The sequence below is a fragment of the Somniosus microcephalus genome, chromosome 13 (assembly GCF_052327205.1).
Source record: "Somniosus microcephalus isolate GS21.2 chromosome 13, FLI_Smic_1.0, whole genome shotgun sequence".
NCBI classification, from domain to species: domain Eukaryota; kingdom Metazoa; phylum Chordata; class Chondrichthyes; order Squaliformes; family Somniosidae; genus Somniosus; species Somniosus microcephalus.
This window is the reverse complement of record NC_140999.1, coordinates 73,180,396-73,199,215: the sequence shown is the minus strand read 5'-3', so window position 1 is coordinate 73,199,215 and position 18,820 is coordinate 73,180,396. Positions and strand designations below refer to the sequence as shown.

The 18,820-nt window shown below is 45.2% G+C and overlaps 1 protein-coding gene across 5 annotated transcripts in view; it reads left to right on the top strand.

Moving 5' to 3' along the window:
• LOC147108420 (tropomyosin alpha-1 chain) overlaps nt 1–18,820 on the top strand; it is a 177,105-nt gene that overhangs the window by 141,586 nt on the left and 16,699 nt on the right. For 3 of the 5 annotated variants that reach the window (XR_015080589.1, XM_086005040.1, XM_086005042.1), the window contains 3 exons: nt 3,976–4,051; nt 5,908–5,970; nt 6,879–6,948. Coding sequence is in view for 4 of the 5 variants with exons in the window: in XM_086005040.1 (XP_085861166.1) it covers nt 3,976–4,051; nt 5,908–5,970; nt 6,879–6,948 (209 nt within the window). In the remaining variant the exon portion in view is untranslated. Of the gene's footprint in view, nt 1–3,975; nt 4,052–5,907; nt 5,971–6,878; nt 6,949–13,338; nt 13,632–18,820 lie in introns of those variants that run through there. The other 2 variants (XM_086005041.1, XM_086005043.1) reach the window with 1 other exon arrangement.

Sequence of the window (18,820 nt, the reverse complement as noted above, 5' to 3'; positions counted from 1 at the left end):
CATTGCTGATGCTAGCTTTTTTTTTCCAGATTTATTTAATGAACTGAAGTTTAAATTCCCCAGCTGCCGTGGTGGGATTTGAACTCACATCTCCGAATCATTAGTCCAGGCCTCTGGATTACTAATCCAGTAACATAACCTCTATAATACCATTCCCTTATACTCCCAGTGCCACGCACTGGTGAGTGTAGGAATAGTAGGATAAAACAGATTAATTGTGGCTGGAGAAATAGTGCAGGAGGGAGGGCTGCAGATTTCTGGGGCAGGAGGGACCTGTTCAAGGTGGATGGGTTGCACCTCAACAGAGTTGGGACCAATGTCCTCACAGGAAGGTTAATTTGTGCTGTGGGGAAGGGTTTAAACTAATTTTGGCAGGGGGATGGGCACCAGGATGAATCATTAGAGTAGAGAAACAAGGTGCACAGAGGACTGGGAGAGGCAAGTAGCACGAGAGTAAACAATGGTTCAGAAATAGGAGGAATCAGAAAGGGGGCAAATGTGAAGCAGTCCAAGATGTGTCTGGAGTACATGTACGTAAATGCACGGAGCGGGGTAAATAAGGTTGGTGAGCTGCAGGCACCAGTCGCCACCTGGGACTGTGATATGGTGGCAATAACAGACCTGGCTCAAAGAAGGGGAGGATTGGGAACTTAATATTCCTGGCTACAAAATATTCAGGAAAGGTAGGGAAGGAAAAAAGGAGGCTGGGGATGGCAGTTTTGATCAAAGAAACTATTATAGCACTGGAGAGGGATGATGTAGTTAAGGGGTCAAAGACAGAATCTATTTAGTTAGTTAAGGAACAATAGAGGAGCTATTACGCTACTGGGTGTATAGTATAGGCCACCAAATAGCAGGAAGGAGATAGAGGAGTAAGTTTGCAAGCAAATTACAAAAAGATGCAAGAACTACAGAGTAGTGATAATGGGGGACTTCAATTATCCTAATATAGACTGGGATAATAAAAGTGCAAAGGGTAAAGAGGGGGATAGAACTTTCTTGATCAATGTGTTTCTAGCCCAACCAGGAAGGAAGCAGTGCAGGATCTAGTTCTGGGGAATGAACTAGGGCAAGTGGAGCATATTTCAGTGTGAGAACATTTGGGGAACAGTGATCATAATATCAGATTTAGAATAGTTATTGAAAAGGACAAGATGCATTACATTGGATTGGATTACATACATAGGATATATGGCACAAAAACAGGCCATTCGGCCCAATCAGTCCATGCCGGCGTTTATGCTCCACTCGAGCCTCTCCCATCTTTCCTCATCTAACTCTCAGCATTAACCCTCTATTCCCTTCTCCCTCTCATGCTTTTCTAGCTTCCCCTTAAATGCATCTATATTATTTGCCTCAACCACTCCCGGCGGTAACAAGTTCCACCCTCTGGGTAAAGCAGTTTCTTCTGAATTCCCTCTTTGATTTCTTGGTGGTTGTCTTATATTGGTGACTTCTAGTTATGTTCTTCCCCACAAGTGGAAATAATCTCTCTCTATCTACTCTATCAAAACCGTTCATAATTTTAAAGACCTCAATTAGGTCACCCCTCACCCTTCTCTTTTCAAGACCAGCCTGTTTATCCTTTCTTGATATTTATACCCTCGCATTTCTGGTATCGTCCTTGTAAATCTTCTCTGCACCCTCTCCAGTGCCTCTATATCCTTTTTTATAATAGGGCGACCAGAATTGTATGCAGTACTCCAAGTGTGGTCTAACCAAGGTTCGATACAAGTTTAGCATAACTTCACTACTTTTCAATTCCATTCCTCTAGAAATAAACCCTAGTGCTTGGATTGCTTTTTATGGCCTTGTTAATGTGTGTGGCTACTTTTAGCGATTTGTGTATTTGTACTCCCAGATCCCTTTGCTCCTCTACCCCACCAACCCTCCAGGTGATAAGTGACCTCCCTATTCTTGCTACCAAAATGTAATGCACTTATCTGTGTTGAAATTCATTTGCCAATTCTATGCAATTTTATTAATATCCTCCTGTAATTTGTTGCAGTCCTCCTCGGTATTGACTATTTCCACCCCCACCCCCCAAATTTGGTGTCATCTGCAAATTTAGAAATTGTGTTTTTGATTCCAAAGTCTAAATCGTTAATATAAATTGTGAATAACGGTGGTCCCAGCACTAAGCCTTGTGGAACGCCACTATCCACCTTCTACCACTGTGAATAGCTACCCTTTACTCCCACTCTGCTTTCTGTCTTGAAGTCAGCTAGCTATCCATTCTGCTACTTGTCCCCTGACTCCGCATTCTCTGACCTTCTTTAGTCTATTATGTGGTACCTTATCAAAGGCCTTTTGAAAATCTAGATAAATTACATCATCTACATTGCCTACATTCTGTTACCTCTTCAAAAAAATTCAATGAGGTTGGTCAAGCAAGACTTTCCCTTTTGAAATCCATGTTGACTATTCATTATTCGATTTTTGGCTTCTAGATGTTCTATTTTCTCCTTTAGTAGGGATTCCATTGTTTTTCCTACCACTGATGAGCTGACTGGTCTATAGTTCCCTGGACATGTTTTATCTCCCTTTAAATATAGGTATTATGTTAGCTATCCGCCAGTCCTCTGGTACTACACCATTTTTTAACGAATTGTTAACTATATGTAGTAATGCCTCTGCTATCTCTTCCCTATATTCTTTTAAAATGCATGGATGTAATCCATCCGGACCAGGGGCTCTAAGTTTGATCAGTTTATTTAATATATCTCCTTTATTTCAAATGCATTTATTTCATTTCTAATCTCACCTTCCGGCGTCCTGTCCACCTGTTCTGTCTCCCTGGTAAATACTGAAGCAAAGTAATTATTTAATATTTCTGCCATCTCTCTATTGTTGCCTGTGGTATTATCCTGTCCATCCCTTGGTGGCCCTATTCCTATCCTGACATTCCTTTTTTTTTTAATTGTGTCTGTAAAATATTTTGCTATTTTATTTTATGTCCCTTGATAATTTAATTTCATAGTTCCTCTTTGCCTTCCTAATTATTTTTTTGACTTCTCGTCTCTTCGTATTCTCCCTTATCATGCTCTCCCCTGCTACAAACTTACTTAATGTATGCCTCTTTCCTCGCCCTCAATTTTTCCCTTATGGCTTTATTCATCTACGGTGTCCCATTAGTGTTTCGTTTTTTTTAGCGGAATATATTTTTCCTGGACTCTTGACACCGTTTTAAATGTTTCCCATTGCTGTGCTGCGTCATTGTTTGCCAATATTGTTGTCCATTTTATTTTCCCAAGTTTTATTCTCGGCCCCTCAATCAGCTTTTCTCCAATCTATTACCCTGGTCTTCTTCATGCTTATGTCCTTCTCGATTATTATCTTAAAGCGTATTATATTATGGTCACTATTGCCTAGTTGTCCCCTTACTTTTACCTCATTTATCTACTCTGGTTCATTCCCCATCACTAGGTCCAATAATTAATCCTCCCTTGTTGGGCTTTTTACATACTGGGTTAGAAAGGAGTCCTGTACATATTGTAGGAACTCCATTCCCTTATCCCCTTTACCTACCTCTTCTGGCCAATTAATATCGGGGTAGTTAAAATTCCCCATGATTATTACTCTATGTTTTTTACTAATTTCCCTAATTTGTTTGCATATTTCTTCCTCCACCTCCCTTCCACTATTAGGAGGTCTGTAGATTACCCCTATTAGTGATTGATCCATTATTATCTTTTATCTCTATCCACATGGATTCTATTTCTGTCTTGCTGATCGCTGCGTCACTTGTTTCTACTGCCATTGTGTTATCCCCAATAGGTACAGCTACTCCAGCTCCCCTTTCCCTCTATCTATCGCTGCGTCACTTGTTTCTACTGCCATTGTGTTATTCCCAATAGGTACAGCTACTCCAGCTCCCCTTTCCCTCTATCCATCGCTGTGTGGGTTTTAGCATTGGCTTCTGTTGCGCACGGTGTTGTTGAATTCTCTCACTCTAGCCTCGTCTCCTTTGCACAGGAAGTGTGGTGACCTAGAAGAAGAACTGAAAAATGTCACCAACAATCTCAAGTCACTGGAGGCTCAATCAGACAAGGTGAAACTCTGCTTTCCTTGCTCTCATTTGCTCAAGGAAATTAGGTTTGAATCAAACTTGAAACAGTGGTTTGGGCTTTTCCTGTTTTCTTTTCCCTCTCTGTACTAAACCATTCCCAGATTCCTATGCACCTCCCGAAGTTAGGAATTTCCTCAACTCATGGAGACTGAGCAAGGTTTTGGAGTAGTGAGCTAATCCAAAAAAAACCTGCATTTGTATAGCACCTTTTGTGAGCTCAGGACGTCCCAAAGTGCCTTGCAGCCAATGACGTAGTTATGAAGTGTAGTCACTGTTGTAATGTAGGAAATGCGGCAGCTAATTTGCACACAGCAAGCTCCCACTAACAGCAATGTGTCAATGACCAGATCACCTGCTTTATTAGTGATGTTGGTTGATGGAGAAATATTGTCCAGGACACGGGAGAATTCTACTGCTCTTAAATAGTGCCATGGGATGTTTTATGTCCACCTAAGAGGGCAGATATGGCCTCCATTTAACATCTCATCCAAAAGACAGCACCTCAGCACTGCACTGCAGTGTCGGTCTGGATTATTTGCTCAAATCTCTGGAGTGGGACTTGAACCCACAACCTCCTGACTTAGAGACAAGAGTGCTCCCAACTGAGCCACGCCTTGCTAACACTCGGACCCGCCCGAGCCTTGCTAACACTCGGACCCGCCCGAGCCTTGCTAACACTCGGACCCGCCCGAGCCTCGTAGGGCTGGTCCACTGGTTGGCTGCAAACCTAATGTGTGTTACCTGGTCACCAATGACTGCTTCTCGTCTACCTGCCAATACTGGTCAGTGACATATTGGATGTCATTCCTGGTTGCACTTTTCAGTGAGTGCTGATCCTCTGACTGCAGCTCCACAGGCAGGTTCTGTTTTACTGCTCACGAGCAACAAACTCGGGGTCTGTCCCAGGGTACCACTGGAGATGATACTCAGCAGGGGTTTGGCTGCATCGCAGAACAATTTCATTGGTTGGTTGTCTGTGAGATTCTACCCAGTAAAATTTATGTTTTGTGGTCTTTTGCTGTGTGGTTTTTCACTATTGTAAAATAAAAATTGTTTCTGTATCATTGTCTGATCTTAAAGGATTTCCTTGAAACGACTTCTCCCACCCCAGCCTCTCTGCTGCATGATGGTAAATTTGCAAATGTTCACAAAAAATCCGTCAGGGGATCCCGAGCTCTGATAACAGCCCATGCGTCAACCAGTTTGCCAGAGTGTGTTGTGGGCGGTGGTGTGATGGGTTAGGAGGACAGATGCCACCCATTCACCAATATCCACCAGTCCCTTGATGTGGTGTTCTTATACTCTTACCCACAACTGCACAACACTTTCCCCTCAGTCACCTTCAGGGAGTGACGAATAGGGTGGGTTTAGTCACCAATAAATGAGCATCATGACTTGATGGCTTGGTACATCCCTTAATAGCCATGCCATTCCGAAGTGAAGCACTTCATCACACAAAGGGTAGTAGAAATCTAGAACACAGTCTTTCTTTCTACCCCCCCCGCCCCCGCCCCCAAAAGGCTGAGGATGCTGGGGGACAATTGGAGCTTTCAAAACGGAGATCGATAGATTTTTGTTAGGTAAGAGTATTGAAGGATATGGCGTGAAGGTGGGTAAATGGAGCTGAGGTACAGATCAGCCATGATCTAATTAAATGGTGGAACAGGCTCGAGGGGCTGAATGGCCTCCTTATGTTCCTAATGGGGACAGCATGCTCCTAATTGAAAGAAAATGATAAATTCCTTTGATTTCTGATAATTGGGTTTAACGGGATTGTGATCGGAATCGCTGTTGCCTGGAGTCTTGGCTCTGTCACTAACTGATCTTTCTATTGACAGTACTCTGAGAAAGAGGACAAGTATGAGGATGAGATCAAGATTCTGACTGACAAACTCAAGGAGGTGGGTCATTAATGAAACCCTGCTAATACTGTGGTGGTTGAATTTAACTGAACATGTGTTTTGTATTAATAAAGTAGTCCTGCCTTGGGTGGTATAAATGTGGGTTTGGTGAATTATTTCCCTCGGCACACGCTCAGCGCAGGAGCACGCCATTTAAATGAACATTTATTTCATTGCTTTCTACCAGTCTGGGTTAATCAGTAACTGCCTCGACTGACGCTGTCTGTCGGAGAGTCAGGGAGGTCATTGTCTGAATGTTTACAGTTCTTATCTGTCGCAATGTTTATCATTCAAATTCTTTCTCTTCCCATCCCCCACCCAGCTTTAGAACTGTACAACCAGCCCACTGATGTCCCTTGGATGGGTTTAGATGGGAATGTGAGGCAAAGCCTTCAGTTATCCGTGCAATATTACTTTTTACAGCATTGTACAAAATGGTATATTGCCCTTTTTTGCCGTGCCGTTAGAATTAGCACCTTCTAGTGGTGAAGTCATTGGGTTGGGCCACACTGGATTGTTGCCTGTGGGATTGTGTTTCAAAATGTAACCTCCAGTTGTGCGGTTAGGAATAAGAGGTAATTTATAAACCTAGGAAGAAGTGCAGTCTGTTAATTGAGAAATTAAGCACAGCTGTGTACAGGTCAGGCCCTTGGATACCAGACCTCCAAACTGTTTTCTGACCTCCCTTGTCCCAAGTACTGGTATGTAGCTGAATGTCCAATGGCTGTTTTCAAATCCAGCCTGGCTTCAATGGCACTCCTTCTCTTCCCAGCCCACCCCCAAAGTGTGTTCCTGTTTGTAACCGAGCCCGTTTGAGTGCATCGATAGTTGCAGTTCCATAAGGATGATCTCTTTACTTTCCCTCTTGGTCTTTTGATAATCCTGTTAATATTGGTTCTGATTCACAGGCGGAAACTCGTGCGGAGTTTGCTGAACGGACTGTTGCCAAACTGGAAAAGAGCATTGATGACCTGGAAGGTACAGGATTTCTCATTGTATTTAATAATGCCACGAGCCAATTGCTTGTGTCTCTGTTTCTCTCTCAATTGACTGACTCACTCTCGCTTTTGTCTCTCTCTCTCTCTCTCTCTCTCTCTCTCTCTCTCTCTCATTCTTTCTTTTCTCTCTTGGACACTGATATGAAAGCTATAATAGGGCAATCAGTCGGCTAGACTATTTCCTATTGCTGTGTACAGAGATTAAGCCAACCTGCATGGTCAGGCCAGGTAGGGAGCAGAGGCTACAAGAGGGGGTTTTTCTGATGACATCTCCACTTCTCTCGAGGCACTGAAAGCTGTTTTGTACCTTAGTACTGTGGTTACTGACTGTATTAGACCTATTAAAAACCCTATTGTGTTTATTTTTGTCCTCGTTGTTTAAACCATGATGACTCTCCATCTCACACAGATCCACAGCCTGGGAGCTGGTGGAATCGGCTGCGAGGAGTTATTGAGCCTGGCAACAGTCGGTCAGTCCATCGACCACCATAATCGCCCACCCCTGAGCTTTCCCACATGTGCAGCTCGATAACTCTTGTAAGCCAGTTTTCCAGGGTAACCCTCGCATTCCCTGTTCAAACAAAAATCCATCTAGTCTTTCCCTCTCCAGCTCACCACAAAAAATGTTCAATGGTCGCAAACATTTAAAAAAAATCTTGCGATGAATATTGTGTCAATGCAACAGTTTGACTCCTTCCAATGTTCTCAGCCTCTGTGATGTTTTTTCGAATGACCCGCAGTGTTTGTAAGTGTGTCTGCTGTTGCCATGGCTCTAGATATTAACAAAGCCTGATGTGGCTGTTGAATGGTTAGCGTTTCCCACATGCTAATCATTGTCATTTATCCTGCTCACTACAGTGCTGGTAGTTATCACAAGTTGGGTTGTATGCTGAGTGAATGAGGCTGACATATCTGTGTCTCACCAACTTTAGGTCCCTTAACCTCCCTCCCCCTCCTGCTGTGTCTGTATGTCCCAATTCATAGATATCGTAGAGTACCTGAAGGAGGCCATTCGGTCCATCGTGTTTGTGCCGGCTCTTTAAAAGAGCTATCCAATTAGTCCCACTCCCCGCTCTTTTCCCATAGCCCTGCAAATATTCCCTTTTCAAACATATCTTCAATTCCCTTTTGAAAGTTACGATTGAATCTGCTTCCACCGCCCTTTCAGGCAGCGCGTTCCAGATTGTATCTAACTTGGGTCGACACAGGTGACCGTGAATATCAACAAATCCGTTCCTTCTGAGGCCCCCCGCCCCCGTGTCTTTACAGTGCACTGATAGTGGAGTCCCCCTTCTGAGGCCCCCCGCCCCCGTGTCTTTACAGTGCACTGATAGTGGAGTCCCCCTTCTGAGGCCCCCCGCCCCCGTGTCTTTACAGTGCACTGATAGTGGAGTCCCCATTTTGTTCCCCCTCTAAAATTTGATGGGGATGCTCAAAAGCATTAATAGCAAATGCTCTCGGCAGAGACACTCTGGCTGCTACTGCTGTGGATGGTTGCCTGACCCTCTCAGTATAAATGGGCAGCAGCACCTGCCCCACCGCACATTAGTGCTGCTTCTCCTAGTCCATGGGAGACCAGGGTCATGCCTGCTTCCCTGTCTGCTGTTGGGTTCACCTGTTTGAATTTAGTGAACCACTGACTTGAGGAATGTTGGGTCACAGTGCCATGAGCTGAAGCTGCACAGTGTCCTGGTGAGACCATGAGGACTATGTACAGGTCTGGTCACTGACATGCTGACCATCCAGGCCCTACAGAGTGTGCAGGGATGCGCAACGACATTGCTCTTACTAGACACTGGGAATCAATGAGAAGACGTAATGACACTCCGTGACATCTCGGAGGGACAGATTGGGGGTGGGGGGTGGTGGTGGGTATACAAGGTATTTAACAGAATGGAGAAATCAAGCGTTGAATGGTAAATTCTGATAAATCAGGACAGCTGGACAAGGGCACAGGTTGCATGTTGAAGGCGTGGTTCGCTTGGTGAGTTATAGAAACATAGAAGATAGGAGCAGGATTAGGCCATTCGGCCCCTCGAGCCTGCTCCGCCATTCAATGAGATCATGGCTGATAATCCAAATTCAGTACCCTGTCCCTGCCTTCTCACCATATCCCTTGATCTCTTTAGCCTCAAGAAATATATCCAACTCCTTCTTGAATATATTTAATTAATTGGCCTCAACTGCCTTCTGTGGTAGAGAATTCCACAGGTTCACCACTCTCTGGGTGAAGAAATTCCTCCTCATCTCAGTCCTAAATGGCTTAATCCTTATCCTTAGACTGTGACCCCTGGTTCTGGACTCCCCAGCCATCGGGAACATCCTTCCTGCATCTAATCTGTCTAGTCCTGTTAGAATCTTAAGTTTCAATGAGATCCCCTCTCATTCTTCTAAACTCCAGCGAGTATAAGCCCAATCGACCCAATCTCTCCTCATACGTAATTCCTGCCATCCCAGGTATTAGGCTGGTGAATCTTCGCTGCACTCCCTCCATGGCAAGAACATCCTTCCTCAGATAAGGCGACCAAAACTGCACACAATACTCAAGGTGTGGTCTCACCAAGGCCCTGTACAACTGCAGCAAGACATCCTTGTTCCTGTACTCTAACCCTCTCGCTACAAAGGCCAACATACCATTTGCCTTCTTAACCGCCTGCTGCACCTGCATGCTTACCTTCAGTGACTGGTGCACAAGGACACCCAGGTCTCGTTGTACTTCCCCTTCTCCCAATCTATTGCCGTTCAGATAATAATCCGCCTTCCTGTTTTTGCCACCAAAGTGGATAACCTCACATTTATCCACATTATACTGCACCTGCCCAATCACTCAACCTGTCCAAATCATACTGGAGTTTCACGACATCCTCCTCACAGCACGCACGCCCACCCAGCTTTGTGTCATCTGCAAACTTGGAGATATTGCATCTAGTTCCCTCGTCTAGATCATTACTATATATTGTGAATAGCTGGGGTCCTAGGACCGATCCCTGCGGTATCCCACTAGTCACTGCCCGCCACTCGGAAAAAGACCTGTTTATTCCAACTCTTTGCTTCCTGTCTACCAACCAGTTCTCTATCCAAGTCAGTACCTTGCCCCCAATCCCATGTGCCTTAACTTTACACGATAATCTCTTATGCGGGACCTTATCGAAAGCCTTCTGAAAGTCCAAATACACCACATCCACTGGTTCTCCCTTATCTATCTATTTTACCAATTACATCCTCAAAAAATTCCAGTAGATTAGTCAAGCATGATTTACCTTTTGTAAATCCATGTTGACTTTGTCCGATCCTGTCACTGTTTTCCAAGTGCTCTGCTATTACATCTTTTATAATGGACTCTAGCATTTTCCCCACTACCGATGTCAGGCTTACCGGTGTATAATTCCCCGTTTTCTCTCTACCACCTTTTTTGAATATTGGGGTTACATTAGCTACCCTCTAATCCATGGGAACTGTTCCAGAGTCTCTAGAATTTTGGAAGATCTCCAGCAATGCATCTACTATTTCTAGGGCCACTTTCTTAAGTACCCTAGTATGTAGATTATCAGGCCCTGGGGATTTATCGGCCTTCAATCCCGTCAATTTCCCTAACACCATTTCCCTACAAATACTGATTTCATTCAGTTCCTCCCTCTCATTAGACCCTATGTTCCCTGACATCTCTGGGAGGTTATTTGTGTCCTCCTTTGTGAAGACAGAACCAAAGTATGTATTTAATTGGTCTGCCATTTCTTTGTTCCCCATTATAAATTCCCCTGATTCTGACTGCAAGGGACCTATGCTTGACTTCACCAATCTTTTTCTCTTCACATATCTATAGAAGCTTTTACAGTCAGTTTTTATGTTCCCTGAAAGCTTACTCTCATACTCTATTTTCCCCCTCTTAATTAATCCCTTTGTCCTCCTTTGAATCCTAAGCTGCTCCCAATCCTCAGCTTTGCTGCTTTTTCTGGCCAATTTATGTGTCCTCTCCTTGGATCTTATGCTATCCCTAATTTCCCTTGTTAGCCACGGTTGATTCACCTTTTTTGTTTTATTTTTATGCCAAACAGGGATGAACAAATTCTGTAGCTCATCCATGCAATCTTTAAATGTTTGCCATTGCCTATCCACCATCAACCCTTTGAGTATCATTCCCCAAATAATCCTACCCAACTCGCGCATCATACCATCGTAGTTTCCTTTATTTAAATTCAGGACCCTAGTCTCTGAGTCAAATACTTCACTCTCCCTCTTAAGGAAGAATTCGATCATATTATGATCGCTCCGCCCCAAGGGGCCTCGCACAACAAGATTGCTAATTATTCCTTTCTCATTACATAATACCCAGTCTAAGATGGCCTGATCTCTAGTTGGTTCCTCGACATACTGATCCAGGAAACCATCCCGTATACACTCCAGGAATTTCTCCTCCACAGTATTGTTACTAATTTGGTTAGCCCAATCTATATGTTGATTAAAGTCGCCCGTGATAACTGCTGTGCCCTTATTGTACGCGTCTCTAATTTCCCGTTTAATGCCATTCCCAACCTCCGCATTACTGTTTGGGGGGTCTGTATACAACTCCCACTAACGTTTTCTGTCCCTTGGTATTTCTCAACTCTACCCATACAGATTCTACATCATCAGAGCTAATATCCTTCCTTACAATTGTGTTAATCTCCTCTTTAACCAGCAATGCTGCCCCACCTCCTTTTCCTTTTTGCCTGTCTTTCCTGAATATTGAATACTCCTGGATGTTGAGTTCCCAGCCCTGGTCACCCTGGAGCCATGTTTCCGTAATCCCAATCATATCATATCCGTTTACATCTATTTACGCAGCTAATTCATCCACCTTATTACGAATGCTCCTCGCATTAAGACACAAAGCCTTCAGGCTTGTTTTTTTAACACTCAGACATTTTAGAATTATTATTTACTGTGGCCATGTTTGACTTAAACCCTTGATTACTCTGACTGCCACTTTTGCTTTTCTCCTTCCTGTCTTTTGCTTCTATCCTTGTTTTCCTTTCCTCTGTCTCCTTGCACAGGTCCCCACCCCCTGCCATTTTAGTTTAAACCCTCCCCCACAGCACTAGCAAACACTCCCCCCTAGGAATCGGTCCCAGTCCTGCCCAGGTGCAAACTGTCCATTTTTAAAATTTACCTCCTAACTCCCTATATTCAGCTTTTAGGACCTCGTCCTGCTTTTTACCTATATCGTTGGTACCTTTATGCACCATGACAACTGGCTGTTCACCCTTCCCTTCCAAAATGCTCTGTAGCCGCTCCGAAACATCCTTGACCCTTGCACCAGGGAGGCCACATGCTATCCTGGAGTCTCGTTTGCGGCCGCAGAAACGCCTATCTATTCCCCTTACAATAGAATCCCCTATCACTATAGCTCTCCCACTCTTTTTCCTCCCGTCCTGTGCAGCAGAACCACCCACAGTGCCAGGAAGTTGGCTGTTGCTGCCTTCCTCAGATAAGCCATCTCCCTCACCAATATCCAAAGCGGTATATCTGTTTGAGAGGGGGATGGCCACAGGGGACCCCTGCACTACCGGCCTGTGCCTACTATGCCTGGCGGTCACCCATTCTCTTCCTGCCTGTGCATCCTTTACCTGCAGTGTGACCAACTCATTAAACATGATATCCACGATGTCCTCAGCATTGCGAATGCTCCAGTATGCATCCATTCGCAGCTCCAGTGCCGCAATGCGGTCTGCCAGTAGCTGCAGCTGGAAACACTTCCCGCACACATGGTCGCCAGGGACACAGGAAGACAGCTGGAGCAAGACAGGTGACGGAGTCCAGGGCACTCACCTAGTTTAGGAAAGAGCTGGATGCTGAGATGGGAGTAGGTTTGGGATTGTGTAAGGATGGGATCAAATGGGCTTTCCTCATCTTAACTACTGGCGTGTTTGTGAATAACTGGACCTTTTGAGATATTTGGTGTAACAAGACAGATTGCTCAGAAAAAAAGACTACTTTTATAGGAACAGGGTGATCTTTTGTAGATCTCTCATTGGCTTGAGTTTTCTTTAGACCGAGCCTAACCCCAATAGACAGCAGCATTGTTCAAGTGCCAAATCTCCATGGTTACCATAGCATCGCATTTTGAGTTTGATTTCTAACGGTTTTTTTCTAAAACCAACGTCAAAAACTATTCCGATGTCATCTTGAGATGTCTTGACTTGTTTTTGCTTTGATTTTACTCCAATAATTTCTCTTTTTTGTTTCCTTCACTTTTTCACCTCGACTTTTTAATTAATTTTTCACTAAACATCATGTTCATCCCATCATCACATCTTTACATAATCATAATCACTCGGCCACTTCCTTTGAAACCTGGCTGCCCGGCTGCCCTCTGCCCTTCAACCTCCAGATGAACTCTATGCCCAGAAGCTGAAGTACAAAGCCATCAGCGAGGAGTTAGACCATGCCCTCAATGACCTGACTTCCTTGTAAATGACCTTTCTCTTTCTCCCCCTCTTCCTCTTCCACCCCCCCCCCCCCCCCCCCAACTTTGCCTCAATGCTCTTTTTACGTCTTAATTTTCTTTGGTGAGTTCCTGTTAATTTGTCATTATTTGGCTAATTGCATCAGTGCTTCTCCTCTGTCGTCCTCGCTGTTCAACTTTCTTGTGTGAAAATAAAGCTCTGGGACTCTCTTGCTGTCTGTTTCTCCTCTGCCGTTCGTTTTTATTTCTCTCTGGTATATTATGTTTTCTTTTGTCAAAAGTTTTAACCGCAATGCACTAACGTCGAATGGGGTAACTGAATCAGTGATTAGACTCTGAGGATGCCAGTGGATTCATCAGTTGATCACTTACAAAAACCCTGGTCTGGGTTTTAACTGACCTGTGTCGCCCTGTGAATTTATAAATACAAGCAGGAAGCTCATTCATTCTGCTGATCGAAGAAAGTAACTTCCATTTATATAATCCTTATCACACCTCTTGAATATCAATATCAATTTTTCACATTAATTAAAGAAAAGACTTACATTTATACAGCACCTTTCATGTCCCCAGGCTGTTCCAAAGCGCTGCACAGCCAATGAGGTTCTTTTCAAATGTCGCCACTGTTGTAATGTAGGAAATGCGGCAGCCAATTTGCACACAGCAAATCCCACAAACAGCAATGTGATAATGACCAGATAATACATTTTAGTGATGGTTGAGGGATAAATATTGGCCAGGACACAAGGGAGAGCTCCCCTGTTCTTTGAAATAGTGTCCTGGGATCTTTTACGTCCAGTTGAGGGGGCAGATGGGGCCTCATCCAAAAGACGGCACCTCCGACAGTGCAGCACGCCCTTGGTACTGCACTGGAATGTCAGCCTGGATCAAGGGCCCAAGTCATTAGAGTGGTGCTTGAACCTGTGATATTCTGACTCCGAGGTAAGAGTGCTTCCCCTGAGTCACAGGAAGAACCTCTCATATAAACCTGATCATATCTCTCGAATGTCACTACAGCTATATTCCACATATAATTATTTTTTGGCACAGTGACTACTGTAAGCAAATGTGACGGCTGTTTTTGTGCACAGCAAGATACTACAAACAGCAATGGGAATAACCAGACTATTCTGTGTGTGTGTTTTAACGGTGCTGTTTGGGGAAGGGATATTGTACGGGACAACTCCCTGCTCTTCAAATAGTGCCACAGGATCTTTGCTGTTCACTAAAGCAGGCAGCTGGTGCTGGGATTTAACCAAAAGGTGACACCTCTGACAATGCAGCACTCCCTCGGTAATAACAACAGAAAATACGAAACACTCAGCAGGTTGGGCAGCATTTGTGGAGAGAGGAATGCAGGGTTTAACCTTTGAGGCTGGTGACGTTACATCCCTGCTCTCCTCTGTACCGTGTTGAAGTGATTAGATCGCCTCTCACCTATATCTTCTAAACTCAAGAGAACACAAGCCAAGTTTATGGAACCTGTCCTCACAATTTAACCCTCTAAGCCTCCGTATGATTCTGGTGAATCTGGGTTGCACCCCTCCAAGGCCAATATATCCTACCTGAGGTGCGGTGCCCAGAACTGAACGTCGTGTCCAGATGGGGTCTGACCAAGGCTCTAACAATGTTGATTGACAGATAAATATAAATATTGGCTAGGACACCGGGGAGAACTCTCCTGTTCTTCCTCAAATAGTGCCATGGGATCTTTTACATCCACTGCCACCAGAGAGCGCAGACGGGGGCCTTAGTTTAATGTCTCATCCAAAAGACGGCAGCTCTGACAGTGCAGCACTCCCTCAGTACTGCCCCAGAGTGTCGGCCTGGATTATGTACTTGCGTCGCTGGAGTGGGAGTTGAACCCACAATCTCCTGACTCAGGCGAGAGTACTACCACTGAGCCACAGCCGACACCTAAACCTGACTCTAAAGGTGCCTTGATTTGAATTGAAGCTGGTTCCAGGTCCCCCATTGCCATTCCCATCTTACATTCGAACCCTCGCTGTGTCTGTGCCTGAGATTGTCCCACAATATCGGAAGTTTTTTTTATCCAACCCCTGCACCCAATGTTTCCCACGGCTTGTTGTGCTACAGTCAATCAAGTCATTCATTTCCCTTCGAAGCACCATTTACGCACCCTGCAGGATTTACCCCACTGAACGTGAATTGAACGGCATGTTTTTGCAACTTTTGAATGAATAAAAAGTGTCGATTGCACACTTGGTCAAATCTAACAAGCCTATTATGTGGTACTTTGTCAAATGCTTTTTGAAAGTCCATATACACAACATCCACTGCGCTACCCTCATCAACCTCTCCGTTACTACTTCAAAGAACTCAAATCAAGTCAGTCAAACACGATTTGCCTTTAACAAATCCGTGCTGGCTTTCATTTATTTACCCACATTTTTCAAAGTGCCCAATAATTCTTTCCCGGATTAATATCTTTAAAAGTTTACCCACCACTGATGTTAGGCTGACTGACCTTTTTAATTGCCGGGTTTATCTTCCACTCCTGTTCAGAAACATTTCCAATCCTCCAGTCCTTTGGCACCGCTCCCATATTTAAGGAGGATTGGAAGATTGTGGCCAGAGCTTCCGCAATTTCCACTCTTGCATCCCATCCGGACCGGGTGACTTTTCTACTTTGCGCACTGCCAACCTTTTAAGTACCTCTTTATCTATTTTTATCCTATTTAATTTCTCTACTACCTCATTCTTTACTGTGACATTGGCAGCATCCTCTTTAGTGAAGACAGGTACAAAGTACTCATTTAGTACCTTAGCCTTGTTTTTGGTCCCTAATCGGCCCCAGTCCTGTGACTGTTCTTTTACTATTTATATGTTTATAAAAGACTCCCCTGTATTTTTTTGTATTCAGCCTGGTGGCGGTGTGGTTCTTATCACTAAATCACACTTTGGTCTGTCCCCCTACTCCTCTGGCACCTTCTCCTCTGAGCACCTCACCTTGTTCCACCCCTCTCGCGCCTCATTTAAAATTCTCATTCTCTGCCGCCCACCTAAGTACCACGCCAAGTTTCTCACCCGAGATATCTTCACTGCTTTCCTCCCTCTGCCTCTGCACCAAGTGACTTCTCAACCTCGGTGATTTCAACCTCCACCTCAATTCATCATGCTCTCTCTCCTGAGTTCACTGCCCTTCGATTCTCCCTAATTCTCTCCCTCCATATAAACTTCCCAACCCATCTTCATGGCCACCCCTTGACCTTGCCAGCTTGCGTGGCTTCTCTACTCCCATTGTGTCAATCACAGATAAGGCCATCTCTGATCACTTCCTTTTATTGCTCTCCACCCACATCCCCCTTCCCCCTCCCACCCAACTTCCTTCTGTATCCGCCCCTGGGAAAAACACAACCCCCCCCCCCCAAAGTTACTTACAACGGCACATTCAAATTCTCAACTGTTTAGCCTTTGGCCCTCCATTCAGCACAACATTTCTGCAGCTACCGATCTGCTCAATCACACGCTCACCGCCACCTTTGATGCCCTAGTCCCCATTAAAACCATTATGCTCTCGCCCTGAGCATTCCCCCTGATATGGCCCTCATCTCTGCTCCCTTAAGTCCAAAGAATGCAAATTTCACCACCTATGGCAGACAACTGGTTTAGCCATTCATTGCCAGATCTGGCTGGACCACATAAAGCACTTTTGGGTCCTGCTCTCCTCTGCCAAAACTGCTCACTGTTCCAGGACCATTCTGGAATGCAAAGATAACGACCAGCTTCTCTTCTCCACTGCAAACCATCTTTTAAACCCTTCTCCCCGCCTTCTCCAACAATGTGCGAGGAGCTCGTGGACTCCTTTGTAACTAAGATTGAGACCATCAATTCAGCTGCCTTTGCCACTTCCCTTCCCCTAACCCACCGTGCTAAACTTCCCATAAGGTTTCCCCTGCCCTAGCCCTGAACTCGCATCTTTCTCTAGTTTCTCTCCGATCTCCCCTCATGCCCTTTCCAAGCTCGCCTTGTCCATGAGACCCACCTCCTGCTCCCTCGACTATTTCTACCAAACCGTTGACCACCCAGCTTCCCTTCCTGGCCCCCATGTTGGCTGATACTGTTAATGGTTCTCTCTCCTCCGGTACTGTCCCACTACCCTTCAAATCTACCGTCATCACCCCTCAAAAAAATACCCTTGACCCCTCTGTCCTTGCAACCTACCACCCCATCTCAACCCCCTTTCCTCTCAAGTCCTTGAATGTGTTGTCGCCTTCTAAATCTGTGCCTATCTTTCCCGCAACTCCATGTTTGAATCCCTCCAATCGGGTTTCCTCGCCACAGTACTGAAATGGCCCTCATCAAAGTCGCAAATGACCATCTTATGTTACTGTGACCATGGTTAACTATCCCTCCTTTTTGACCTTTCTGCAGCCTTTGACGAGGTTGGCCACATCATCCTCCGCCAATGCCTCTCCCCCTTCGTTCAGCTGGGTGCAACTGTCCTCTCCTAGTTCCATTCATATCTATCCAGTTGTAGCCAGAGAATCACTTGCACGCCACTCTCGCACATTACCTCTGGTGTCCCCAAGGGTCTATCCTTGGGCCCCTCTTATTTCTCATTTACATGCTGTCCCTCAGTGACATCATTCGAAAACAGTGTCAGTTTCCACATGTACGCTGATGACACCCAGCTCTACCTCGCCACCATCTCTCTCGACCTCTCCACTGTCTCTGAATAGTCAAACTGCCTGTCCGACTGAGCAGAAATATCCTCCAACTAAATATTGGGAAGACTGAAGCCATTGCCTTCGGTCCCTGCCACAAACTCAGTTCCTTAGCCATCGACTCCATCCCTCTCTCTGGCAACTGTCTGAACCAGACTGTTTGCAACCTTGGTGTCGTATTTGACCCCAAGATGAGCTCCATCACCAAGACAGCCTAGCCTACTTCCACCTCCATAACTCACTCGCCTCTGCCCCTGCCTCAGCTCATCAGCTGCTGAAACCCTCATCCATACCTTTGTTACCTATGGACTTGACTTTTCCTGACTGGCCTCCAAACTTCAGCTCATCCAAAACTCGCACCTCCCCACATCCTAACTCGCACCTCCCCACATCCTAACTCGCACCTCCCCACATCCTAACTCGCACCTCCCCACATCCTAACTCGCACCTCCCCACATCCTAACTCGCACCTCCCCACATCCTAACTCGCACCTCCCCACATCCTAACTCGCACCTCCCCACATCCTAACTCGCACCTCCCCACATCCTAACTCGCACCTCCCCACGTTCACCCATCACCCCTGTGCTTGCTGATCTACATTGGCAATGCCCAATTTTAAAATTCTCATTCTTGTGTTCAAATCCCTCCCTATCTCTGTAACCTCCTCCAGCTCTGCACTCCTCCAATTTTGGCCTCTTGTCCATCTTCGCTCCACTGT